Genomic DNA, 27,862 nt, shown 5'->3' with positions numbered 1-27,862 from the left:
GCGTGTTCGTTACGGAGCGAGACCGGTGCGTGAGGTGAGGTTGCAGTGAGGTGAGGTGAGGTGAGGTGAGGTGAGGGGCGGGGGTTCCCTCCAGGGCCCGGGGTGCGCTACCCTCGGGCATCCCGCGGGCGGGCTCTTCTGGGAGCCGCAGAACTGAGGTGCCGGTAGCCCCTGGCTCCCTCAGTCAGCCGCTGCTTTCTTCTCGCTTTCCCCTAGGGGCGCGGGAGGGGCCGGCAGGACTGAGGGGCTGCTTCGGCTGGGCGGTCCTAAAACTGGTCAGTAAGGCGTATTCCCCGTCTGATGGGAGCTCTGCTGAAGAGGCTGGGTTTGCTGAAGGATAGTCAAGCTGTAGAGTTCCCCTGCGCTTTCACCCAGCTCTGAACACTTCGATTTCATCCTTACTTGTTATTTGTCATGATTGAAAATGATTAATGAGCGTACTTTTAACAAGTCTTGAACCTTATTTTAGAATGCAGGCGGTCTTAGTGGGAGATTAAGAAAAGCGTTGTGTATATTTGCAAGCACAGCTATAGAAAAGGGTGTGTGAACTTCTGTCCTTACGCTAGGTATTTCAGTAGAGTTCCTTTTCCTTTGAAGGGGAAATACGGACTTTCAGGAAACACTAACGCAATTCACGGCTTACAACCATGTTTATTTACTGACTGCTAGACGGAACCGCAAAATGCGTGTTTTACAGAGTTTTCTGTATCTGACTTATTGAGCAATAATTTTCCTCACAAATTTTGACCTAGGAAGGCTTTGGGCAGTCATGACACGTAGAAGTGAATGTAACTGCATAAATTCTGAGAGGACTCTGAAAGCTGTAACTCAAAAGTGCAGTATTAAAAAAACCTGCTGTCTGAGCAATGGTTAAATGGTTGCTTCTGTAGCACTTGCTTTCATCTTTCTTCCCTTTCCTTTTCCCTTTTCTTTTGTCCCCTGAACATTTGCAGTTCTTAATGATAGATGAAGTTTTTGAAGGATCTGAGACAGGTGACTTACTGCCTTGTAATAGCAAATTAATTGAAGCTCGCAAGTTTGCAGTAGGTACTGATGTCAAACCTGTAACAACCCAATAACTATGATGCATATGAAACAGTGAAAACATGCTTTTTTATACAGGTTGGGTATATGCACCTTTCTAAATACTTGTATGTAGAAAGGACCCAGGATACATTTTACCATCTTCTTTTTCTGTCCTGTAGGCTATCTTTTTGCTATGCATCTATGTACTATAGTGAATTAAAATCATGTGCAAACATGTTTTAATAGTTGTCTTTTCTAACTGTCCTGTTCTGATAGTGGGATTTACGTTATAAAATCCTCAAAAAAACCCAACCCAAACCCACTTTCTGTGTTCACAGATTTCCTACTCAATGTTACTTTTGTTCTAATGGAGTCTCTTAGATGTGAAACACAAAGAGCATAAATAATTGTGAGTGAATGAAGGCACAATCTTGAATTTGCTTTCTTTGGGCATCATTGTAGATCATTTTAAAGAAACGTCCATGTTGATCTTTGTTGCTAAGTACTTAGATTGTTCTTTGTACCAGCTGGTGCTTCATAATGTTTGGTTTATTTTCTGGCACAAATAGAACTCAATAAATGGAATCAAATAGCCTATTTTTGGTAGAAGCAGTCATTCAAATATTAATGATTTTTAAAGTACTGGAGGTGAAATAGGCTACTAACTGTTATTAATGTTTGGAATATGTATTTATTGCAATATATGTAAAGAGCTCCAAAACAGAAGTTGCACTGGGTATGAGCATCATAACAATTTTTCCTTTATCTCCCCAGATTGCTTAAGAAGATGCAACTAGAAATAATCTTTTAGGAAAAGTGTTGTACATTTGAAAAACCTAACAGTAACTTGCTGGTGGACAAAATGCCTATTTACACAGTTCCTGCAAGAAGCCCCTCTGAGGTACGGCATACTACCGCTTTGCAGAAGGCTTCTTCACAGAATACCTTTACCAGCAGCAGAGTGTCTGGGCAGCAACTGCAATCAAATGAATCGGGGGAAGAAAAGGGAAGTCTACTTTCATGTTCTCAGAATAAGACGGGGGAAGTAAATAGGACCTATGTGATTTCAGCCTGTAAAAAAGTGTGTGATGCATCAGCAGCCTTTAAACCTGAAGGCAGATTAATGCTTCAGAGGAGAACTGGAGCAAGCAAAAAAGCAGTGTCCGGTAGTGAACAGTTGCATGCAAACACAGCACAGGGCATGCAAAATATACAAATGGAGAAAAGACTTACTCTGCAGAGGCGTGTGAGGACTGACTCCATAGAGAAGACTAAAATTACTCGAAGTACTATGCCTGGAATAGAAAATAACTTTGCTGCACAAAGAAATGACAAGATTGCATTTATGCCAGAGATTAATCCTAATGATACCTACGATGTTAAACCAAGCTTTAAGTTAGTTGAGGGTCAGTCAGATATGAAGTTGCAGTGTAACCTGAACAGCAAGGTTTCCTTTGGCTTTGCTGATGGTCTGTGTGAAAATGACAGTTGCATGTGTTTAAAATACAGGACAAACGCTGCTGACACAAAGTTTCCAAATGAAGTTGCTAAATCAGAGCAATTAGTTACCTCAAAATATACGAATAAGCTGTCAGGAGAGCAACTGAATGAAAATGGTACTGGAAAGCAAAGTTTACCACATTTGATGATAAAGCATAACACTTTAGAAAGACTGAGGACGCCAACAAAAAGTTCAACAGAAATATTTGAGCTTGCACCAAAGAACAACGCTTCTCAGGACCAGCCATCATTGTCAGCTTCAAATAAGCAAAAACCTAATCTTAGAATTTTAGCCAAAACTAAAACTAGTGTCACCAGCTCTCCTATCACTGGAAGTTTAAAACCAAAAGAGAACATGGAAGCTCTTGCTGACAGCAGTAGCACAGAGAAAGATGTTTTCAAAGTGGAAAACAGCAAAGTGATTGTAGCTGTGCGTGTACGGCCTTTCAAAAACAGGTTTGTATCCTGGATTTATTTCTGATGGTAATGGTAACTTTTATAGCATATGTTAATTCCTGCTTTGTGTGTTTTGAGTTGTTTAATCATAGACCCAAGATTTTATTAAGAGGTTAAATTCATTTTATAGGTGTTTGGGGCTATTTGTTATGTATTCACTAGATGAAGTATATTGAACTTGAATGCTTTATATGTTCACCAAGTAGGTGTGGGTTTTGTTTTTTGTTTGCTTGTTTTTGTTTTTATATGATTACCAAACTTTTTATCTTCCATTGGGAATTGATTGCAATGACGAACTTAAAGCATGTAGCTTATGTTTTTCAATTTTTAATTTTTTTCCTCCCATTCAGCGAGAAAAATGAAAACTCACTCCCTGTAATCTCCATGAATGGGTCAGAGACGTCTGTACGAAATCCAGCCACAAACCAAGCTTACAGCTTTAGTTATGACTTCTCTTTCTGGTCTTTTGACAAGTGTCATCCTAATTTTGCAAGCCAAGCAACAATTTATAGAACTTTGGCAGTGCCACTCCTGAAGAGAGCATTTGAGGGCTATAATGCCTGTCTTTTTGCTTATGGGCAGACTGGTTCTGGAAAATCATACACGTAAGTTTCTAATAATAGTTGTTAAAATTCTTTAGGAGTCAATTGTGCAACATGAAATGACAAGAAGAGGTTATATGGAATAGACTTAATTGTTACTGAATTGTCTAAAATTATTTTACATATTTGAAACCAGAGATTACTAAAACAATATTTAGAAGTAAGACAAAGATATAGAATATTTTTATGTGTCTAACGCTGACCTTTTTCTAGTTATAGTGAAGAAAATAAAAGCTCTTTGTAGAGACTTTAGTCAAGAAAAACCTTTATAAATGCTGAGAGCTTCTTGGAGTCTGCCAGTGCTATTGTTTACCACTGTTGGTTATTTTGTGCATGAAGTGACATGTTCTAAAGTATACTGTGTTTTTTGGATGAGACCTTTAGGAGATCATTCAAATTATGGTTCTGACTGTTTCAGAACTTTAAATAAATAAATCTGTTTGTTGCATCACTTATTTGAAATCTAATCTTTACACAAAAAAATTCCAGTCAAGCAACATTTCAAGGGTTTATAGCCAGCTTTATATATCTTTTGTATAATTTTCAATAGAAAGCCTAGTGAACTGGTTTGTTTCCACACAAGAGTCTATTATAATCAGTTCTATTAGCTTTATAATTCCCATGATGTACTATAGACTTATAAATACATAGTTAATGACCAGAAATAATTCCCATAGGGTATTATAGAATTATAGATATGTAGTTAAGGGTCAGAAATTTTTCTATGCAATATTTTGATGTTTCTACTTAATTTATAATAAATATAGAACTTACACAGAGACAGTTTTCCTTTTTAAGTGGGAACTCAGTTTTTACTTAAAATGTTTATTTACCTTGCCATAAGAGAGATATGCTCAGTATTGCAATTGTTATTCTGTTTGTAAGTTGGTTTGCTTATTTCTTTGGTTTTCCCTTCCACCTTCAGGTAAACAATTACTTGCCTTCATCCCCTTTGTATTTCAAAGAAGGCTAAAATGAACATCAGTAATAAGTGTATCGTCAGGTCAAGTGTACCCAACAAATTTCTGCTCATAACTATGTTGTGTAGCTGTGTCAATCTGTCAGCTAGCTGTATTAGTCCAGTACTCTGGTGTTCTGCAGTGGCAGAACTACATGGGGGGGAAAAACTACTTCAGAGGTAGAGAGAGGCTTAGGTTGGTACACTGTCAGTGTGCAGAGCATATAAAATGCATGCATGTTATTAGGACATCAGGTGTCTATAGGTTTACTGTTTATAGTACAACTTACTCTTCAGTTGCAGTAGAGTTTTCATTTTACTTAGAATTTTCGACCCATTTTTCAACGGATGAATTGTGAAAGACCTCTGGACATAATCGTCTCCAATTTCCCACTCAAATAAGCAGCAGCATAGGTTAGGTTTATTTCCATTGCTGATTACCTCTGTGGCTTAGAAGGATATGGCATTTCAACTTCAGAGTTATACAATTAATATTAAAAATAGCTATAGAGAATTACAAAACAGAACTTGCATTTTTTTGTAACTACAGGATGATGGGATTTGATAAAGACCGAGGAATAATTCCAAGGCTTTGTGAAGATCTTTTCACTGAAATAGCACAAATGGACAAGCAACAGGTGATATGCTTATGCTTACTTTGAATTATGAGGAAACTGATGCATTTCAGTATTTTGATACCTGTTTAATTTTTTCATTTTATACCTTAGTGCTGGATCCATTTATAAATGTATGGATGCTTTTGCTGATTCAGATCTTATTTTTGCTAGATCTGGTTAGCAGGCTTCCGTAAATAGTGACGGTTAACGTGGTTTTGCTTCCTTAATGACAATAACATAAGAAAGAAATATGGGCATGATATTTTTCATGTGTCCACAGACTATACAGCATGCCTTATAGGGTAAGATTTATGTAAGGAAAGGTAAAAGGAAATCCTAGGGGGTTCCATACTTTCAGTGAAGGCATATATGATAGAACTCAAAATACATAAATTTATTTTAAACATTTTCACTGCAAGTCAGTCCTTACAGGTATTGGCAAACATGCAGAGAAAAAGAATTCCCCCAAACAAACCCCAGCATACCCACATTTTCTTTTTTGGGTCTTTTTCTCTTAAGACATGAAATGAGTAGTTAAAAAAAAAAATAAAATAAAAAAATTATTAGTTAAAGGTAATTGTGTCTCCAGTTATGATTTTCTAACTTGACTATTACTACATCAGTTAATTGGAGCAGAAACAATATAACCCTCATTAAATCTGAGAAATCTAAGGTTATTTATTACTGAGTTTGGATAGAATATAACTTCTAAAAAATACAGAGCTGCTAGGTATGCATGTTATTCCTTTGCTTATGCACTGTGAATAAGTGGGTTTGTGGCTGCAAATTGTCTTGAATCTTGTATTTCTGACTTCTGTTAGGTTTTTTGTTGCCATCTCCCTTGTCTCCTAAAAAAGAAAATTTTATTTAAAAAAGAAAATAAAACCTTCAGAGAAAGGAGATGTGTTTTCATGAAAAGTTTTTTTTGTTTTCATTAATTGCTGTGTGTAGATCAAGGTTCAAATTTTCCTCATGAATGAGACTAGTGCAGGTGCAAACAAAACTGTATTTTTGGGTACTAAAATCCCAACACTGAAACTTCTGAGGTCTATGTATATACTTTTTTTTTTTTTTTCTTGATAGCTATTATCTGGGAATGGCTGTGGATGGAATTCCAGTCAATTATATTCTTGGGGTTTGGACGAGGTGAACTTCTAAAGGTCCTTTCCAACCCAGACTAATCTATGATTTTATGATATGATTTTTCCTGGAAAGTCCCTTCAGTACAAATGCATGTAACAGTGAATAGCAGGATCTGGTAATCTAGGTTAATGTTTGAAATAAAGGAGGATGGAAATATTTTGTGGCCTATATTAATAACTCTTACAATTTATCTTATTAGGTTTTGTATCATCTTGAAATGAGCTTTTTTGAAGTATACAATGAGAAAATTCATGATTTGCTTGTATTTAAAGCTGAAAGTGGACAGAAGAAAGAACCGGTGAGTTGGTCACAGAAAAAAGTATATGCATAATCTCGAAGCAGTGGCATCTGTTCTGTACACAAAAGAGTGTAAATGACAAGTGTCATGTTATTGAAGAACATAAGTTGTTGTGAATAATGGATGCAAGTAAAAAAATCTTACTATATGACTTCAAGCAAAATGCTTGGCACTTCAGAAATGCTAAGCAAAAAAAAACCCACACCACCTGCTGAAATACAAACAAAATGATCCAGTAGAACCTCTCAAGACTGTTAACATCTTCCAAAATGCAGATGATCTTATCAGCTTTTATAAAAACTCTTAGAATATTATTTATATAAGTCTCCAGATTATATTAAGAACCTTCTGTGCAATATAATTTGTTATAATCTTGTAATTTAGATGGAGTTCTAAGATGGGAGAATGACAGTGTCAGGACGCTTCCAAGGGTGTGTGTGGTGGGGGGGGGGGAGGAGGGGGAGTATTTGCCTAGTTGTATTTGATCCATCAGTCTTCTCAGTCCTATTGAAATGTCCATTCACTTTATGAAAATATCTGTGTATTGTTTATGTACTGGGAAGCCTGTTTGCCACTGACTCTACTGGTGTAATTGCATAGTCCTTTCATGAAACAATGTTAATACTTGCAAAGGGAAATTTTTTTGCATAGCTGCAGAAAGCTATCATGCAAGGGATTAGCACCTGTTGGATTGTTGTTTCCTAAGAAGCTTGGGGACAAGAAATCAGTGCCCTGCTTAACTAGTGAAGGATCACAAGTTAAACTAGTTTAGCTAGTTTTTAATGGTTATGTATTAGAATATGCAAAACCATAAATTAAAGAAATTTACGTTAAGTTGGGGAAGTAGGGAAGGAATTTATTTAATTTATTAAAATAAGTACTTTCTGTTCTTTGAACTATTGACCACTATACTGGCCACTTGTTCGTAAACTATGAGTATTAGCTTATGATAAAGAAGGTATACTACGTTCAGCTTCTTGTTGAAAAGTCTTTTATCCTAAACTTGATACTTATGTGGACTTGTTACATAGAGATAAAGACTACACTGTCTTGTTTATACTAGGAGTGCTTTCATTGGAGTTTGTCAGTGATTTTAAGGTAAGGTATTTAACTAAAGCACATAATAGATTTAGGTTGCAGAAAATACTTTTATTTTCTTATGTGAATACCTTACCTAAGGTACCTGTTCTGGCAGTTGGCTCTGTGAGCAGTGGCATGGGGCAGTGTGCTGTGATTACTTGGGCAGCTCTAAAAAATCAGTTGTAGGTATTCTCATGAAAATGTTGTTACAGATGATTCATGCTAAGTTTTATTGATGATAAATGTCATACTAGGGATATAGACAGACTTTCTCTTAATTTTAAGGTATTCCTGAATGGTAGGTCTAACTAATGCAAGTCTAAGAATTTTTCTTTAAAAATTACTCTCACCAGCTTCGTGTAAGAGAACATCCTGTATTGGGACCATACGTGGAAGGCCTGACAGTGTAAGTCTTATCTGTTCTTATTTTAATAGATGTATAGTGTAATCCTGAAAAAGTGTGCTAATTATTATCTTAAACTCTGTGAAAGCTTGTGCACTCACTGGTAAATTAGGCAAGATTTTAGTATCGTGTAGTTTTAGAAAAACACATGCCCATGCCTAGCTCAACTTATTTCCTTTCGTGTAATGCTTTAGTGAAATAAGTGTATGGAAGTATTAAGACAACTGGAGCTTTCATGGTATATTTGTATTTTGTCTGTAACTGGGGAAATGTTTCAGAACTCAGGCAGCAGGAAAAACTAGGAAGACAACAGTCTGAATCCAAACTTTTCTTTTTCCCCTACCTTAGGAATGTTGTCAGTTCTTACTCTGATATCAAGGTAAGATTTATTTGGTTACTAAAAGTGTATGTAAATATTTATACTTTACGCCTTCCTTCACTGCTGAAAACTAAATTCCATGGATGGGAAGAAAATGCTTTACAGACTGCCCAGTAGACTATGATATTTCAGCTGATTTTGTGAAAGGATAATGAGGACTAGTCCTATATAACGGAGCTAAATAGATGCATACAGGCAAGTGTCACTCTTCACATGGTTACCTCTAAAATTTAATTTCCTCCCTTATAGAGTCATCATTTGTGTTAATTAAACTTGGAAACATTTTAATCTTCAGTTAACTGTCCAAAAATGGTTTTGGTTTCCCATCCTTACTTTTATCTTTTATAGAGTTGGCTTGAACTAGGAAATAAGCAGAGAGCAACAGCTGCTACAGCAATGAATGACAAGAGCTCTAGATCTCATTCTGTCTTCACCCTTGTCATGACACAAACCAAGGTATTGCTGGGTGTTAGATATCTCTTCAAATTGTGTAAAAAGTTTTGTGTGCTGCCTAGAAAATTGTTGTGAAAATATACTTGAAGACAAGTAAAGCACAAGGCATTTGAACATGGCTTTCTACACAAGAAAACTTATTTGTTGTGCTTTGAGTAGATTCTGATGTCTATGTGGTACATAGATTTATAGCAGCAATAAAAATATGTCCTCTGGCAGATCTAGGAGTAGTTCTAAGCTTCAGAGTGATTTTTGAGATGTAACTAGAATCCAAATTGAGGTCTAACTGCTGTCAACACACTTATGCTTCTAAGAAGGTTGGCCTATGCAAGCTGGAGAGCTGTGATGAATTTCTACAGGTGATGAACTGGGACAATGATAAGAGGTGCAGTTTCTCCTGAATTTCAACACAATTCACCAAGTAAATATTTCCTTGACTTCAGGATGAATTTCTCACCTATGTGCCTCCAGGATATAGGGACTAAAATTTCAAATCTGATTTACAGATGTGTAAGAAACAAAACCTGACTTAGTGAGATTAGCCTGAAAACAGAAGTGAAATAGGTAGAGCTCCTCAGAAGTCTACAGTCAGTTTTCTCCATTCACAAATAACTTTTGGTTTGAGTATTATTGTTCTTGGTTGGCTTAATTTTTCAGTCCAATATCCTAATAGTCTCCTTCCTTCTTCCCCACACCATTCTCCCCACTAGATTATTTTTTCCCTATTAGAAATAGTCCTGAGATTTTTTTTCCACTGACTGCTTAGCTGATTTTCCTTGGTTTAAGTAAGTAAGAGCTTAATGATTTCCATGGTTATTAGATAGCTGCAACAATCAAACGCGTGGTTTGGTAATCTATTATGTTTGCGGTTTATGCTTATACAGTTATTCAACTGCAAACAGTTGATACTGTGGTTAAGAAGTCTGAACTTAGTCTCCTTCGAGGCATGTACAAGAAGGTATCCTGTCAAAAAAGTAAATGAGAGTGTCAATTTCTTCATGTTTTTAAAGTGAACAGCTTGTTAGATTTCTGCTTCTTGTCATTCTTGTTATTTTGGTCTGAATGTAAACAGGTCTTTTTTTCCAGGTGGAATTTGTGGATGAAGAGCAGTGTGATCGTAGGCTTACCAGTCACATAAATCTAATTGATCTGGCTGGAAGTGAATGCTGCTTAACAGCTCAGACCAGTGGAGAAAGGCTGAAGGTAAATGAAGATGGGAAATCTGTGGAAAAAGAAACTGACTCTAAAGAATGCCCCTAAACTTCAATGTAACTTCACCTACTAGGATTTTTGGGCAGGAACTGTAGTTATAAGCATAAGGCCTACGTATCTTTTTATAAGTATTGCATAGCATTTTGCTAGTGAGGATGGATGGTGCTAACAAGCTGTTTTGACTATGCAGTATGGCAGGCTAGGTTTAGCGTAGGACAGCGCTCCGTATCCTATGTAGGCCTAATGATCCATTAGAAGGAATGAGGAAAACTATTTGCGTGATTTTTCAAATCCTGAATAAGATTTATGCCTCAGATTTGAACTCCCATGGAGTTGGGGCTTGCCCCTTTTTTTGTGGGGGGGATTTAAGTAAATAGCGTTTCTAATAAGAGAGTTTCTTTCAAGCTGCCTTTGTCAGTTTTATGTGTTTTGACATTGTGTATTTTAAAGCCAGGGTCTTTGCTCTTTCCAAATGAGAGTGAGCTTCTAGGCTGCTCTTTCAACTTACTGTTGTTTTTTTAATCAGTGGTGACAATTAATGTGATACAGCTGTACGTTACTGCATTGAATAAGCACAATTAAATCAACAGTACAATCAATAACATCACACAAGAAAATACAAATATTTTTATTTTTGTTTTGTGTAGGAGGGTGTGAGTATCAATAAATCACTATTAACCCTTGGAAAGGTTATTTCTGCCCTCTCTAAACAGTCTCAAAATGGAAAGAAAGCTTTCATTCCTTACCGGGAATCTGTCCTTACTTGGTAGGTATGCTTCAAAATTTCTTTACATAGAAGTAAATACTTTCTCAGACAGTGAATTCCTTTTCTAATCTGGAGGACTCTCTTCCCCTCCTTACCTCCCTTTCTCTCTCAAGTGACCTGTGGAGGGTAGAAACTAGCCTCTTGTATTAGATAAAGAACATTCAGGACCTTGGTTTGTATTTTAAGTAAGCTAACAATCACTCTTAAATAAGTAGCAAGACCCTTGTATTTAATCTCTTCAGAATGGTAAACTTAATTTTTCTTTCAATGTGAGGGCTGGAGATTGACTTCTACTCTCCTGTCAAATTAAGGTTGTTAAAGGAAAGTCTTGGTGGAAATTCACAAACCACTATGATTGCCACAGTGAGTCCAGCTGCTAGCAGTACAGAAGAAACCCTCAGCACTCTTCGCTATGCAAAACAGGCTTGTTCAATTATCAACACTGCTAAAGTAAATGAAGATGTGAATGCCAAGCTAATCAAAGGTGAGGTTAGCATCTGCAGTCTTTAAGGGTTTTTAATTTGCCTGTGTATTCAACTTAATGTTCCATCAGACTTGTTACTACTAATAGTTTATTGTGTTGACTGCCTGCTTGTCAACTAGGTCAACATTAATCTTCCGTTTAATATTACTCTTCTTTGTGAGGTTGTGTGTCCCCCCCCCAAAGTCCAGACCGTATCTGAGGCTATACTTAAGAACCTGGATTGGCAAAAGGCATTTAATTTTTAATTGAATAAGGTGAATTTTCTAGTATTGGACTGAAATGTGTAAACTGTGTTTTGATTGTATTTTTTATGTATTGCTTGTCTGGTTTGTCTTATGGAGAATTGAAAGCTGAAATTGAAAAACTGAAGGCAGCTCAGAGGAGTGCTCTGAAGACTGATCCGGAAAAATACAGACGTTATTTGCAGGAAATAACATCTTTGAGGGTAAAATTGCACCAGCAGGAGAAGGACATGGCAGAAATGCAGAGGTCAGGCAGTCATTAATGTCTTAATTCAAATAGAAATAGTAAAGCTTATATGTTATAACTTTTCTCATAATATATTGTGTTGGTTTTGCCTTAATATATTAAGGGCCTGGAAAGAAAAATTTGAACAAGCAGAAAAAAGGAAATTGGAAGATGCAAAAGAATTGCAGGTATGAACCTTGCAGAAGAATTAGAGTAGTTGTAAGATTTGTTTTCTTTAGGCCAGCCTTTTAACTGTGACTTTATTAAAAAATCAATATAGATATTTCAATGTATGAAGTAGATTGTGGTTTTTTTATACAGAGCTCTCTTTTTATTTAGAAAGCAGTAATTGCATTCAAAATGGACAATAATTTACCAAACCTTGTCAATCTCAGTGAAGATCCTCAGCTTTCTGAGGTGCTGTTGTACATGATCAAGGAAGGAGAAACTACAGTTGGAAGGCATACACCAAATTCAAAACATGATATCCAGCTTTCTGGAGTGCTTATTGCTGATGACCATTGGTATGTAGTGTTCTTACACTTGAAGTGAAAACAGGAAATATTTCTCCTCACCTTTTCCTTTCTTTTGGAGTCACTCTTTCTTCTGGCAGTAACAAGATTTGGTTTTCTGACACTGAAAATACTATTTAGGGATAATCTTTGTACTGTTCAGTGATTCAAAGTAATTTCATCCTGTTCCCTCTAGAAATCTGTTAACCAAGGTAGTTTGGTTTCTCTTTTCATTTCATTCATTCATGGAGAGAATTTTCTAGTTCAGAAATGCTGGAGAAGGACCTGAGCAAATGATGCTATATGGTAACTCTATTATATTCAGTGGAAAAGTGAAATGCCTTGAAAGTTCTTATTAAAACTAAAAATAGAGAGCAGTTTGGCCATATTGTAGAAATAGTGTTTAAAGTGCATTCCATGCAATTGAGTCTAGACAAAGTGCTCTAAGAAACTTAATTAATCAGTTAGTAAAACCATGAAAGATGTGGGTTTGTTGGGAAATTAAGCATTATCAAAGAAATGCTTGGATGACAGCATACTGTAGTAACTTTTCAGAAGTGGATTCTTTTTAGATTTAAATATCAAGTCTCTTCTAAAATGTAGGTTGTTGCTTGTTATTTTCGTGTGTTGTAACTAAAGAGTATGAAGGCAATCCACACCTGACAGAGCAAGGACACTATTTAAAGCATGAATTTTAGTCTATTAAGAAACCTCATTTGCAGTTATGAGCTACTGATACCGCAATTGTTTCTTGTTTTCAGTGTTATAAAAAATACTGTTGGCAAAGTGAGCATTATTCCACTGGGAGAAGCGAAGACATATGTAAATGGAAAATGCATTTTAAACCCAACAGTTCTGCATCATGTAAGTAATTGATTTGGTAATATTAATATGTGCATGTGTGAATTTTTTTTGCTTTGTTAATATTGCAACTTCAGACTGCAGGTTTTCTTAGAAGGCTCTGAAACTGTAAATACTTATCTCTTGAATTTCTAGCCCCACCTGCTATCTTTTAAGCACAGTAAATTTGCTTATAAATATAAAAGTTATAGAACCAACTTTTTCCTCCCCCACTTCCCTCTTTCCCCATAGGGTGATCGAGTGATCCTTGGGGGAGACCATTATTTCAGGTTTAATCATCCAGTAGAAGTTCAGAAAGGTAAAACGTCCTCTTGTGGGACATTTTTACATGATGGTCCAAAAGATTTTGAATTTGCAAAGAACGAACTGCTTATTGCACAGAGAGCCCAGTAAGTATCTTACCTTCTTGTTCTGAAAATAAGCTCAGTTGTTAATGCAACCTTGAAATACATTTAAAAAATAGGAAACTTGAGATTATAAATTATTTCTCAATAAGGGAAGTTGGAAAATTTCAAGCTTATTGTTAACTCCATTTTTAACTGAAATGCAACTCCCAGACTTAGCTTAAATGAAGGTACCTCTAAGTTATGATCAGCACAATCTAGTCCAGTTGTCAAGAATATAGACCACTATTAAAGAAATGCTGAGGTCCAGAGGCTCTCAGAGTAACGTATCTCTTCAGTTACCTTTCTTTCCAAGCACATAATGAGTATGAAATTAACTTTTGATGTTTTAGAGAGATGTAAAGCCTCAAAAGCAAATGCCTTACAAAAATGAGAAGAATCCGAAGTTACAAACCTAGTCTTCTGTGGTGGTGGAGAATCTGGGAGACAGAAAAGTGTTATTTGCACTTGCTTTGCTCCTGGAAGTTATTAACCTGCAAGACTCATTGACTTTAAATTTTACTTGCCTTCATCTTAATGTGGTTTAGTGAATTTCTACTGAGATCTTAATTTTGAGAGGTACATTGTTGACACGGGAGTCACGGACAACGCAGAGACAATCAAGCGATTGCCAAATTTATTACAAAGCCTTAACTCCTTATATACTATTTCTTACATGCACTTACAGTTATTTGGCATATTATGATTGGATACATGTCTTGAAGACCCTTAGTGACTAACATATAATTGGTTAAGCACAGGTGTGAGAACTTGACCTCAAAAGCTTGCCAACAGTCCACAGTTCTCATTAACTCAGTGAATTCCAGCTTCTTGTTATCTTGCTTGCTTAAGCTTCTTTGGGCCGCTTATGGCCTTGCTGTATCTTTCAGGATTATCCAGAGTTTATGTACTAATTATGCATTCTCCCGTGAGAACACTGTCTCCACAGTACATAATAAAATAAATACGGAAATTGAGTGGACTTTAAAATTCTGTTATGTTTTGCATCTTTACCAGTGTCTACATTTTCCCTAGGAGGTGAAAAATACTAAAGTGTAAAGTAAAAATAATAAAATAATATGACATAATAAAATGAAACCCCAGCAAAATCAACAAACCCTCATATTTTTATTTTTACTGTTAAATTGGATGCTCCTGTCATGATAGAAGACATTTCTCTCTATGCAGCCTATATAAGGTTAAAGCCAGCATTCTGTGATACTTGTAGGCTTGAATCGGAAATTGAAGAGGCACGACTCAAAGCCAAGGAAGAAATGATGCAAAGTGTCCAGATTGCGAAAGAGATGGTTCAAAAAGAACTGACCTCACAAAAAGAAGCTTATGAAAGCAAAATAAAATCACTGGAGGCAGAGGTGGTAAGTTGCCATTGCATTGTTATATAAAACATATCAATAAAATAAACCAGAAGCTGTAGTATGAGGTTTCTATTTGGTTGGGTATTTTTTTTGTTGTTCTTTTGCCTTGCTTAACAGTGTCTTAGGGAATGCTAAGCCCCATTTTTTGTAAAAAAAAAAAAAACAAAACAAACAAAAAAACCCCACAAACCAAACAAAAAATAAAATAAAATATCAGTATTACTTTAACACAAGAAGTTGTAAATAGGTATTCCCTACAGAATTATTCTAGGAATTTTGGTTTATAGGATTAGTCATGAACTAAAATGTTAATCCAGTGTGCATTTGATCAGGGTATATGTAAGAAAAATCCCTACAAAATATAACTTACTCTTGAGAGTTTTCAATGACTACAGTATTTTAGTTAACATGGCTTTCCCCCCCCTCCAAGTTTGCATGCTGTTTTGTTGTAAGCCTTTTGAACAACTTTACAATATGCATAAGTAAATATTGAATAGTACATCATGGCAAACCAAGTAATAATGATGGAGTAGTGTATTTCTTAAGTGTGCTATAGAAGACATAATACAATGCTTGTGAACTGAGGCATAACCTTTCGTTGCTGACTCTGGGCTCAGTAGTCCCCAGGGACTGCATGTTTTAAATGTGTAAATGTGAAAATAAACCTTAATATCTGCCAAGGGGATGGGTTAGGAAAGCTGTAGAAGTGGTAATCCTCCACTTTTCTGTCCTTTTTTTTGTATTAGAGAGAAGAATCTCTTAAGAAGCAAATCCAAGAACAGAATAACCAAAAAGCTGAGACTAAAATACAGGAGTTAGAGAAGGCAAAGCAGAATCTTGAGCTGGAACTACGCTTCAATAAGAAGCGTTTAGAAATGGAGACATTAGCTACCAAGCAGGTAACTTTAAAAAAGGCAACAAAAAAAAAACAAACAAAAAAGGTAATAAACTGTGGTTGGTTTGTGGATTGGTGCTTTGATTGTTTGTTGGTGTGCTTTTTGTTTTATTTTAATTTAATTGCTTCTGAAATATTTTTTATGTGATTTTGTGCAACAGAACAGATGTTTTGTTCACACTCAGAGTGTGATATTGCATTGAATTCAGGGATAAATTAATGCTGACCTCATTTATTATATGACGTGGATGGTTTTGTAAATCCAGCAAACTTTAATGACAATTGCCTGTACCAAAAGTCATGCCTTCAGGCATTAATGTAAGTAATGGCTGGTGTTTATATATATGACTGCTGCAACAACTATGACTAAATTTTTAAAAAGGAATTTCTTTTTAATTTCAGTAATTTTTTTGAAGCATAACAATATCTAAGCAAAACCAGAAGATTGTCACAGTTTGAATATGAAGGGTATTGATACAGCAGATGTCCAATATAAGTTTTATGCTGTTCTGGGAATTTTAAAAATACAGCAACAAATAATTTTGCTTCAGCAAACAGCATTAAGTGTTTTAGGGGGTTTTGGTGTGTGTAGTTAAGTTTTTGTTTGTTTTTTTTTTTTATTCCACTCTCTCCCTTAGGCTCTAGAAGATCATACTATTCATCATGCAAAGATACTTGAAGCCTTGGAAGCTGAGAAGCAGAAGATCGCTGAAGAAATACAGAGTCTTCAGAAGAATTATGAAAGTGGGAATAAAACTATGACTGGTATGTGTATACCTAATGTTGGAAAGGCAGTGCTGACTTCTCCCTTGCTTGGTAGGCTTGGATTTAGGGGATGCAGATCCAAGAGCTTTTTCTCTTCCACTAGCACTTCTCTAATGATCCTGAAGGGGAAGAGCCTTTTGGCTTTAATGATCCTTTTTGTTCATAAGAACAAAAAGACTGTGCTAAAATATCTGTTTAAAACATGCTAAGGGTAGTTAGGTGGATATTCACGTAGCCTGTATTTAACCTGATTACCAAAAATTCCTACCCCCATCTAGCTGAACTGGTTAGGCATTAACTCATGGGGGAAACTGGAGTAGCAGAACTGATTCTGTTTAGTTTCCTACCTCAGGATAATGTACAGTGTCTGGTGTTATGCCTCAATCTCTGGAATACCCTTTACCTGACCTTTTATAGAGGGTTATCTTGGTCAGGAGGGTCATTTTTCCCAGTGTATTGGGAATTCACAGAACTGTTGTTGACTAAATTTTATTCAAGGATTTTGATTGTGGTTTTGTTTTTCGCCTCCCTTAATTCCCTCCCCCTCCCCTTTTTTTTTTTAAACCTGAAGTTGTTTGTTGCATCATGTTGTTTGATCCACTTAATCATTATGTGCTATAATCTTTATTAGTTCCACTTAACTGGAATTCTCTGAAGCTATCTGTGATGATCGAAGAGGCCAACACCATTAGTAATCAATTAGGGAAAACCACTGTTTTCTATAGGTGAGTATCTCAGTTATTTATAAGGGGGTTTATATAAAATATATATTTATGCATACATAATTGGTGGTAGATTCTGCATGTGCAGTGAGCTGTTTGTTTATATTTTAGCTCTTATGTTAGGCTGAACATGATAAATCACTTTTCCAAAATGGTTTTAGGTGAGTGTGTAGTTCAGCCTTGTTAGTTTGAAATGTGAGCTTCAAATCTGAATTTTAGATCAAGGCTTTAAATGTATGTCTACAGACAATTAATTTCGGATTGAATGCGCTTTGGAGGTGAATCTTCTGATGCTCATGTCCATCTTGCTTTGGTTCACATATTGAAGTGGTCCTAAAACACCTATTTTCTTTTTGGGCAAAACTAAACCAGGGAATAAGTGACAGCTCAGGGAGGTGTTTGGTTCACAGGACTGCAACAAAGGTAGTTCAAAAACTCAGATCCTAAACATTATAGGATATATTATAGCAGATATTGAGTGTTTGGGACCAGTTGTTTCACTCCACAGATCTCTTGCTATGCCATGCTACTTGGTAGTTGTAACTCAAGAGCATTCTAGAAGTGAACCTGTATATTGGTCAGATGTTCTTAGTGTGAGCAGAGATACATCAGTGAAGAGGAAACTCTGTATCATTTAAAAAAAAAAAAAAAAAAAATGCTGCAGTAAACGTAAGTGAGCTTGGAGGACTTCCTAGCAGGTGTATATATTCCTGTGGTTTTTCAGATGTCTTATCCTTCAACAAGAACTCTGCCAGTAGAATTCTGTAGCATATATTTGGTTCTGAGTTTCTTCAGCCAGGAGATTGTATGTTAGTATCTACTTTTATCTCTGAATGCAGGGATTACTTTTTTCCTTTATATAAAAATAAGTTTAATGGCTACACTAATATTTGCCTTGTGAGATACATGATGTGTCAAGCAATTTCTGTGTAATGACATTTTTGTTCTCTGTATAATCCTGCCTACAAGTACCTTGTTTATTTTTTCAATGAATAATGGATTTCTTTTTTGCTGTTTTTTTCCCTTTTTTTTGTATGTGTTTTTTTAATTTATTTAATTTTATTTATTTTCTCAAATTCCTAGGCACGACAAAATTGATGATAAAACAGGAGCAGCATCTTCTGTTCAGGTGCAGGTTCGTAACATCAGACTGGGAATAGCAACTTTCTGGAGCCTAGAGAAGTTTGAATGCAAACTAGCAGCAATGAAGGAACTATATGAGGTCAGTAATACTTTGTCAAAAATAAGATTGTACTAATCTATTCAGGAGGAAAATCTTAATTTTTTGTTTTATGTGATGTTAAACACCAGGACGCATGATTATTTTTTGTTAAATACTTGTACACGCACTTGTTAATCACACAGAAAGAAGACAGTAGAAACTAGTGATTTTATTCAGGTAATTTTGTGTGCAGAGGGAGAAGTAGTGAAACAAGAACTGCTTTGTGGTTCTTTTGTTTAATTATCTGTTCTAGAGGAAAACATGACCTTTTAAAGCTATCACTTGAATTTTCCTTGATACATTCTATCTATTTTTCTTTGGCTCTGGTATATATGTTTGCTGCTGCTTGCTTTCATCTTTGCTTTAGGTTCTTCAATGGGTGCTTTTAAAGGCGTTTTTTATCAGTTTTTGTTTAATAAACTGACAATTAATGTGCCCATTAATCCCTTTTCCTAATTCCATTGATTTTAATCAGACAAAATGGGTATTTTTGTATTGCATCTCTCTAAATGTGCAGTAAATTGTTGCATATCATACTAGCTTTTGTATCAAAGAGGGGGATATAGAATAGAAGAGAGGGAGAACTGTGAGCAGTGCCAACACCTGATTGTGTATCCACAAAAAACCCCATAACCATCAGGTAAAGTCTTTTTAATTACATAAAAGTAGCCAATGGTGGCAAATTATTGAATACAGATAAGATTACAATATCAGCTCTTGTTGGGAGAATAGTATTTTATTTTCTATTTCTGAGAAAGAAATGTTGTAAGTTTATCTTTATTGACTCCATGTGAACAGACGGTGTTTTCATTTTATTCCATTGCAATTTTTTTCCCTGAGTTGAACAGCAAAGAGGCCTAAGAACTACTTGGGAGGGTGGAATCTCTGGTCTGGTGGCCCTTAAAAGTACTTTTTTAGTGGGGATAGAGTATTCTGGGATTTTCCAGTTTCCAGGGGTGAACATGGTGGGTGCTTTTGTTTCTGCCATATGAATTGAAAGTTGTTTTAGACTACAGTGAAATAATGAAAGAAGATTCCTGGAGATGGGTTAACATGAAGGAGGGATCAAAAGAAACCTTGTAGAACCATAATGATCTTGTATTTTATGCTATACTAGTGTAGAGTCTTTTTGATTGAAACACAAATGAGAAATAAACATTTAAAACTAGTTTTAGACTGAGAACAGCTTGTCTAAATTTATTCTCTGCTTGAATTTGTGATTATCCAGATAATAAAATTCTTTTCATTCTGATACCTGTTTAGTCTGGAACAATATTGAAAAATTAATACAAATTGCTTCAAATAGTATATAAATAAATGTTTGGATGCTTACTGTCTCCAAACTTAAGTCACGATCTGGCAGAAGAGGAGATCTCAACTGTTGGAGTATTCAAGGTGATAGAGAAAAATACAGTCATTTTATGCTTCAGAATGCTTTATTTTCTATTGTAGAGGTAGTAGCATGTCACCAAAGAATTAGTTTTATTTGAAAGAATAACTATCTATGAGTATATATCTGAAATAAATAAATTTTCAGTATTATATCCAAAAAGAAAAATGTCAAAGAAAAGCCAGAAAAAAAAACGAGGAAACTCTGCTTTATGATAAAACTTTGTAAGAGGCAAGTGTTTCCAGTGAAAGGACAGTGTTGCCATATTCATTGCTAAAACCTGCACACAAATCCAGTTATAAAAATAAATGAAAACTCTAAATTATGATGCCAGGGTTTTAATATATCTGTCATGTGGTGGAGACAGCTGTGGAAACATTTTGTACTTTTGTTCCTATATATCAGGTGCTGGATAACCGGGTGACTTCATTAAATGTTTACCTTTTTTTAGTTTGTTTTTAAGCTCTTGCACCTCAAGGTGGTTGGCGATCAGTTATCTCCTATGTTTCATATATCCTAAGAAAAAAAACATTAAAACTACTGATAATAGAACATACTGTCTTCATTCATATGTTAAATGCCTTATTATTACTCTATTTTGGTTTAACCCTCTTATTCCCCTGTGTTTCCTTTATATTTCTCAGAGTAATGACAGGAATAAAGCTGCTGATGTATTTTATGACCCTGCTGATGAGTGGGAACCTGACCTTTCAGATGCCTCTGTTTCCTCTCTTTCCAGAAGAAGGTGATACTAACTTGCAGCTCCTTCATCTACACTTAAAGCAAAAATTAACTTGCTTAACTGTCTAAACATGTTTCTGTGCCACTACCATAGTCTTTTATTAATTCTTATTTTACTTCATCAAAATGTGAAACTTATCAATTAATGAGAATTCATGTATATGTAAAGGAGGAGGGGGAAAGTTTAAATTAAATGTGTTATTTTACTGTGCTTCACTGGCTTCACTGAGGAAATGTGTTAGTATGCACCAAACATTGCTCACCACCCACTAGAGATTTTTGGCATATTAAACAGCAATGTTTCTGAGGTTGGACATAGTATATATGCAGTGTATGTCTGATCAGTGCCAGAGGATTTTATGTATGACCATTGACAACCAGCTGGAGGTAATTAAAGGCTGTTCTCAATTATTTCATAAAGCTGTCTTAAAAATGGATACATTTGTCTGTAGCACAGAACTTTTAATTAACCTGCACAGGATCCATAGGTTAAGGTTACAAATACACACCTAATTAATTAGTAACACAAGCAGTTTTAAATAGGCACTTGGACATCTGTTCCTGTCCTTACTTAGCACATACACTGTGCCAAGTGATGAGTTCTTCTATTCAGTCGTTCTCCTATCTTTCCTCATGGACAAGAAATAATAGGAGCAAAAGTTTTTCCAAACCCATAAGTATATTTTGACAAAACACGTGTAAGGCTTTCTAACCATTTATCCAGTTATTATCAGAGTTTAATGTTTTCTTCAAACTTCTGTCATATGAAAGCATTGTTTTTAAGGAGTAAATTGTGGTTGTTATTTTTATGTTTTCACTTTATCATCCTTTCCTAGAAGTAGAAGTTTCATGAAAAACAGGAGAATTTCTGGATGTTTGTCTGAGATAAAATTACAACCAATTCAGAATATGCAGACTTCCTATACATCAGGTACTTGCTATATGATAAGAACACTTCTCATTTAATACTGAGAACTTGAAACTACTGCATGTGTAAAATTTATGCACTTCTAGTGGTCGTTTTTAAAAAAAGTAAGTGTGGTTTGGGAAAGAAAATAAAAAATGTCCTGTTTATAAGGACAGTTTATAATGCCAAGCTGTTGTCAGAAGATTTTTGTACTTTTTTTATTATCCTTTCTTAGGGCAAAAACTTCCTGACAAGCACTGATGACCCTTACTTAAGCAATTTGCTTAAAACATTACTCCACTTAAATGTGTGTGTTAACTGAAGAAAGATGACAGTCCATGCATCAAATTGCCAGAGGCTGAATTCTAGTGTCATAATTTGGAGACTGCTTGAGTTGTTGCTATTCATTCAACTACTGAGGCTACCCCAAGCTTTTTGTCAGGTTTTATATTTTTTTTTTTTCTGAAATACTAGATGCTTCAGTCTTCCAAATATTTTGATGCATTCAGTTATTTTCTGTCTCTCTGTAGGTATGATTGTTGGAACAGGTGGATTAATGTTAAAGATTTTCACTATGGAATTAGTCTTTTGTACTAAGTGAATCTAGAAACTATTTAGAACGTTGTAGCCACATGTTTTCTGACTTACTGTCTTGTAGTTGAACGTTGCAGAAGAAGCAGTATAAAATACTCGCACAAAGACACATGGACTGCTCAGTCATAATGCAAGAATGTGTTTATGGATGTTTTGCTTTTACATCATACAGGTTTACAGAACAAGTCCAGCATGTGCCCAAGCTTTTGTGAATCTTTTCTTCCTGGAATTTGCAGGGAATCTATAAATTCAGCTTTAGATTTACTGGAACAGAATCATGAAGGAGGAAAGAGCATAGCAGATAATGTCCTGACTAATTTGTTTGTCATTTTCTCTGGAGCATCTGCCATTTCAAAAGCCTATGAACAGCAAGATGAAGAATGTCAAGAGAACTGTAAGTTTGATTTTTCATAACAGTTTAAGCATCACTAATGACTTGTCTTTCGGATGTATGTTCTTATCTTTGTCTATCAGAATTCACTTGCAAAGGGAAACCTTCTGATAGATCTCTTTTTCTCTTGTAGTTTTCTCTCTTGATCATGCTGCTCAGTCCTACAGCATCAGAATTATCTCTGCTTTTGACCAGCTTGTGATTCTTACCAAACTTTGGCTTAACAATATCCAAAAGTGGCCTGGACCTACAAAAGTTGATGAAGAAATAAAACAGGAAGTAAAGAACTTGGGAGGTTATTTACAGCTACTGTTGCAGGTAAAGTATATTAAGGGATTCATCTGTGTGTTGAAAAGTCCTATGCAGTGTTAATTACAGACTTGCTAAAAACACTCAGAAGTCCAAAGTATGCAATGACAAATGGACACCCTTAAGGAAGACGAACAGCAAAGGCTGTGTTTCTGCTGGCTAAACCAGTACTTCCAATACACTAGTTTAAAGCAATACAGACCTTTCTGTGCCACAGGCTCTGATAATACCATAGGTTCTTAATCGTAACAGGGGACAATAAAACATGGAGTAGCAAGAGCAAATGCTAGTTTATATTGTGAAGTGCTACTGTTAATAAAGTAGTGTTCAGTAAATATTACTCTTGTTCATGGTGCAGCTTTATGAAGAGTGAATTTTTTTTTTAACTGTGTAGTATTCTGATACCTTTCTTCTCTGGTTGCAAGGTATGATCTTTTAGCTGTGGTAGAGAAACCATTGGAAGTAGGAAGATAGAAAGCTGAAAATGTCTCAAGCTATTGTGTGTTATGAACTCTTGTGTTACAAAAACTGCCCTTTGACTAGAGATGCCTGCTAGCTTCAGTGAATGATATGCCTTTATTTCTCAGGGATGTTCTTCAGATATATCCTCAATGGTAACAGAAGCACTCAGCAAAGTAAACCAAACAGTAAAACAAACAATGAAATACATAGGACACTTGGCAGTAGTCACAAGAGCTGATATTTCATTTTCTGAAGAGAACAACATTGCTGCAACCAGTCTACAGGTGAAAAATTGTTTATTAGAAGTAATGATTAGAATAGTAATTTTAATGTTGGTATCACATTTATTTTCAGTAACTGTGTTCAGAAATGCATTGTTACATATAACAATTTGATAAACTGACTTGTTTTTAGAGTTTATCTAATACTTCATTTTTATTGTGAAAATGGGTGTGTGTTAATACCCTTGAAATAATTTTTACTTAAAAAAAATGCACTTTAAAGCTGTTTAACTTCCACAAAGAAAAATAAATACTATGCTTTCAGGATTGTATCTGCACTGAGATTGTATGAGTCTACTTAATTCACAGAAATTCAATGATTATTTCAGTAATCTGTGATTAAGTACCACAATGGATTTTCAGAAATCTGAAGAGAGTTAGGAAAAGGAGAACAAAAGTGCTGAGCCCTTGTGGTCAAAGAATGAGATGTAACTGAACAGACCATCACTGAATGGTTTGCTCACAATTACGTTTCTAGCCCACTGCAGAAATTTATTTTGATTCAAGGCCACATCAGTTCCTTCAATCATTATGTTTTGAACCCTTATTTTAAAAGGACTTTGTACCCGCTGTTTACCATGGCGTATGCTCAGGGCTGGAGTTTCTCATTGGTACTGTACAGGAAAAAGCAAGAATGGTGCAGAAAGAACTTGTGAAACAATATCCACAAAATGAGGTGAGGTGAAAGTAAGATTAAAAACTACTGCTATATCTTAGAGGCACTTGATCATGTCCTGTTATTTTTCAGTAATTTTGTCTAGAAATTTTATAGTAGGAATAGAGTTATGATTAGTAACAGGGGTTTGAGATGTGTGGTAAGTTGGACTATTAACTAGGATCTTGAAATTTTTAGTGTTTGCCTTTCACCATATGTAGACCGAATGTTTAAGTAAGTGTATTTTATCTAGAGTGGTTTATATGTGCATTGCAGGACATTTATATCATTTCACAGTGTTACCATGAAGGAGAGGGAGAATATGAAAACTGGCACAAAGGAGCAAGTGGGCCTTTTGCTCTGTATGCTGCTGTTAAGTTTGCCTTGCAAAAAGATTGAATATTTAACATGTAGTAAAGATCTATGATCCTGAAAGTTGTTATATTGATAATAGTAATCACCTCTGCTATTACTACACTCACTGTTGTCAGAAGTATTATTAGAAAGCTTGAAGACTTCGTTTTGTCATACATTGTTTTTATAGTCCTAGTCCTAAACAGCATGCTATCTAAATATTAAAGTAGTTCAGTGTTACCTTTTCAGAGCTTGTCTTGCCATGTGCTTAATGCTCAGGGTACAAAGAAGCACTTCCATGAATTGGGGACTTTAGAGGGAAAACAGTTGACTAAAGTAGCTATTTAATACTGCAGAAGCTAGAAATTTCCTGCTTGATTTTGTGTGTTTCACTGAAATCAAAACTGACCTTCAAATACTTTCCAGGCTGATAAGCAGCAGTGGAGTTTTCATTTGAGCAATTTCTTTGCAACACTTCATAGGAAGGTTGCAGCAAATGATTTATGTTCTATTAATGAGTTGTTCCTGTCACCTTGCAAATTTTTTGTAATATGAAATGCAATTATATCAATGGAAATCTCTTATCTCATAGCAAGACCTCAATTTAGTTGTAAGCTGAAAAACTTGCAGAACTGTGAGCAATAAGAAAATCTCCTTAATGAGTTGGGATATATAAAATATTTATTTCTAAGAATTTACTACTCAAAAATCTGTAATAAATGACCTGGGATAAAAGGTTCAAATCTGTTCAAGAGGAGTGATAAATTGCTTGCTTCAAGTAAACTTCTTAATCTAGTTTTTACTTGTTGTTATTCTTAATCCCATAGATAATAGTGAAACTGTCTAAAATTTTTTATGTACCTATCTGCTTAACTCCCAAATGCTTCATTTTTCCAGCAAAAAGAACCGAGCAGTCTGTTTTCCAGATAATGCTGTTCACTTTCAGCGGATTCCTATGTGTCTGTATGATTCCTGTGTATTCTTGTCATGGGTGAAACTAATGCGAAGCTGGGAGACAACACCAGAGTGTTAACCAGGAGATTACCCGTGACTTTTAGAATGACAGCGATACAAAAATTACAGGATGATCTTTCTTTAGTGAACACTTAAATTTGTTTGTTGGATCCTCCCTTATTAAGGTGTTACTTAAAACCTTGCAGATAAAGTTAAGATTTTTTGAAAAATTGCATGTTATGTTGCAGAAAACATGACTTCTGCCTTTGAGCATTTTTCTCATTAGCATGCCAATGTTCATTGTTGGCTTTCTAAAATATATAATATATACAAATACATACAATATAATATGAAGTCTCTTTGCAGATTCAAAATCAAATAAAGGATAATGTTGTAGCAATAGCCAGATTCCTTGAAAATAACCTCTCTTATTGTGGAAAGGTAAGATAAATTTTTCACAAAATACATGCTTTGAGTTTGAGGTTTAAATTTAAGGGATGTGTGTAATAAAGAGGAGGATTTGAAGCTAGCTTTTACAATTGCGTGTTAACACTTCCTGTCTCAGTCTTGTGAATGAATGGGATGCTAACTTTTATGGCTACTTCATTTCCACTAAAAACTATTAGATTTTAATTTTACATAAAGTATTTATGGAGATACTAGTATCTTATTTTTCTCCTTGTGCTCAGCATAAGCAGCCTAATAGTCTAATTATAACTAATGCAATAATTTATGGCCATAACTATTGGTATTTTGAATTAAAAGCCAGGATAGATTATTTAACCTGCCTCCTAAAATAGATTAACTTTTAAAGCAAAAATTAGCCAAACCTTTTCTGGATTTTACTGTTCTGTTTGCCTCCCCCCCCCCCCCCCCAACTTGTACTTCTCTTCAAATCTATCTTAGGCTTTGTGATTTGGCATTGCTTACATCTTGTGTTTCAGTATTGGCCTGTTTTACATGACTCAGTCCATAATAGGCATGTTTACTAGTTAATATACTTCCATGTATTTGATTCTATTTAAATTATTCTTTTTAATAAAGAAAGAAATAGACTCTCAATTACCAGAAGAATCTCTATATCAGGAAATAAAGAAAAGCACTAACATCGCTGCAAAATATTTGGAATTGGAGCAGTGCTTAGCTGAAGTCTGTCAAATTGTTTCTTCTGTCTTACAAGGTATTTTGCTTGGTTATTACCTGTTTTTATAGTAACCTGTGGATCACAGGAAACTGTGAAGCAAGAGGGAAGGAGGGCTTACTTGGTCTGTCTTTACAAAATGTTGCATTTGAATCTTCTTGCTTTTGTTTTTCATAGGGTCGTACAGAAACACAAGCCCTCTTCGGAGCTTTGCAGAAAATATCTGTGTCATAGCTGGGTATTTTAACAACTATTTCCATTTATTTGCCTTGTCATCTTCTTCTGTAAACAATCCCATCCAGGAAAAAAATATGCCTTTTATGAACTTGGATGAATTGGACTCTCTAGTTGATTCCCTTATTATAAATTTTGAACTTGAACAAGGACAGTTATTACTGAAATCTCAGACTCTTCGTAATGAAACTGAGACTCAAGGAATACCGGTTGTAACAGATGAAGTTGAATTTGCTTGGAAACAGAAAGTGATTCCAAAATACACACAGAAGCTTCAGTCTTCACCTCCCTTTTCTGCAGAGCTTTCACCTGGTAGGATACAGTGGGTATAAAATACTATTATCAAGAAATGCAGGGGAACTCTTAACTTTTATTTGAAGGGAAAGCAATATACCACAAAAACCTAAAATTTATTGGTAATATTATTAAATGGTATGAAAGTAAATGATATGATTTGTACAAGGATAAGTACCCTAAATTTCACAAGGAAAAATGCAATTCCTCAAGGAGCTGTTAAACTTTAGTGCCTTTTGTTTTTAATGAAAGTCTATTTTTACCTAAGCCTATAAGAAATAATTCAATGCAGTAAGTAAAAAAACCTACTGGAGGTAATGTGAGTAGGAAAAATAAAAACTATCAAGGAATAATGAGGAAACACAGCAGACACTTAGTAGGGCATTCATATCTCATCTTAAACATTCGACTTGGGGATTTTGCGTAACAGTGGAAGGAGATTCCTTTGAAGGACATTTGTAACAAACATTTATGTTGCATACATCTAGATGAAAAGATTGCCTTCCTATCTCAGATACTCAAAGTAGATGATATGGGTGCTGATGTTTAGGTGTTTTTTTTCTTGTTAAAAATG

General features: G+C 35.3%; 1 protein-coding gene across 1 annotated transcript; it reads left to right on the top strand.

Annotated features, from left to right (window-relative positions):
• Positions 1 to 6: 6 nt before the first annotated feature.
• Positions 7 to 27,439, top strand: KIF14 (kinesin family member 14). Its single transcript, XM_061465141.1, has 30 exons — positions 7 to 50; positions 1,801 to 2,982; positions 3,333 to 3,587; positions 5,093 to 5,180; positions 6,502 to 6,600; positions 8,034 to 8,086; positions 8,432 to 8,462; positions 8,811 to 8,918; positions 10,002 to 10,118; positions 10,775 to 10,893; positions 11,205 to 11,377; positions 11,719 to 11,866; positions 11,970 to 12,033; positions 12,185 to 12,369; positions 13,119 to 13,221; positions 13,450 to 13,607; positions 14,830 to 14,977; positions 15,724 to 15,876; positions 16,511 to 16,637; positions 17,269 to 17,362; positions 18,443 to 18,581; positions 20,616 to 20,716; positions 21,549 to 21,643; positions 22,386 to 22,607; positions 22,738 to 22,922; positions 23,501 to 23,659; positions 24,213 to 24,332; positions 25,986 to 26,060; positions 26,664 to 26,799; positions 26,938 to 27,439. The coding sequence occupies exons 2-30, from the start codon at positions 1,889 to 1,891 to the stop codon at positions 27,324 to 27,326; spliced, it is 4,938 nt and encodes a 1,645-aa protein (XP_061321125.1). The 5' UTR covers positions 7 to 50; positions 1,801 to 1,888; the 3' UTR covers positions 27,327 to 27,439.
• Positions 27,440 to 27,862: the final 423 nt, after the last annotated feature.

This window comes from Pezoporus flaviventris, unplaced genomic scaffold (genome assembly GCF_033815535.1).
Source record: "Pezoporus flaviventris isolate CSIRO_AGI_PZ_B2104156 unplaced genomic scaffold, CSIRO_AGI_Pfla_v1 ptg000040l, whole genome shotgun sequence".
In the NCBI taxonomy this organism is placed as follows: Eukaryota; Metazoa; Chordata; class Aves; order Psittaciformes; family Psittacidae; genus Pezoporus; species Pezoporus flaviventris.
This window is presented reverse-complemented; position numbering and strand designations above follow the sequence as displayed.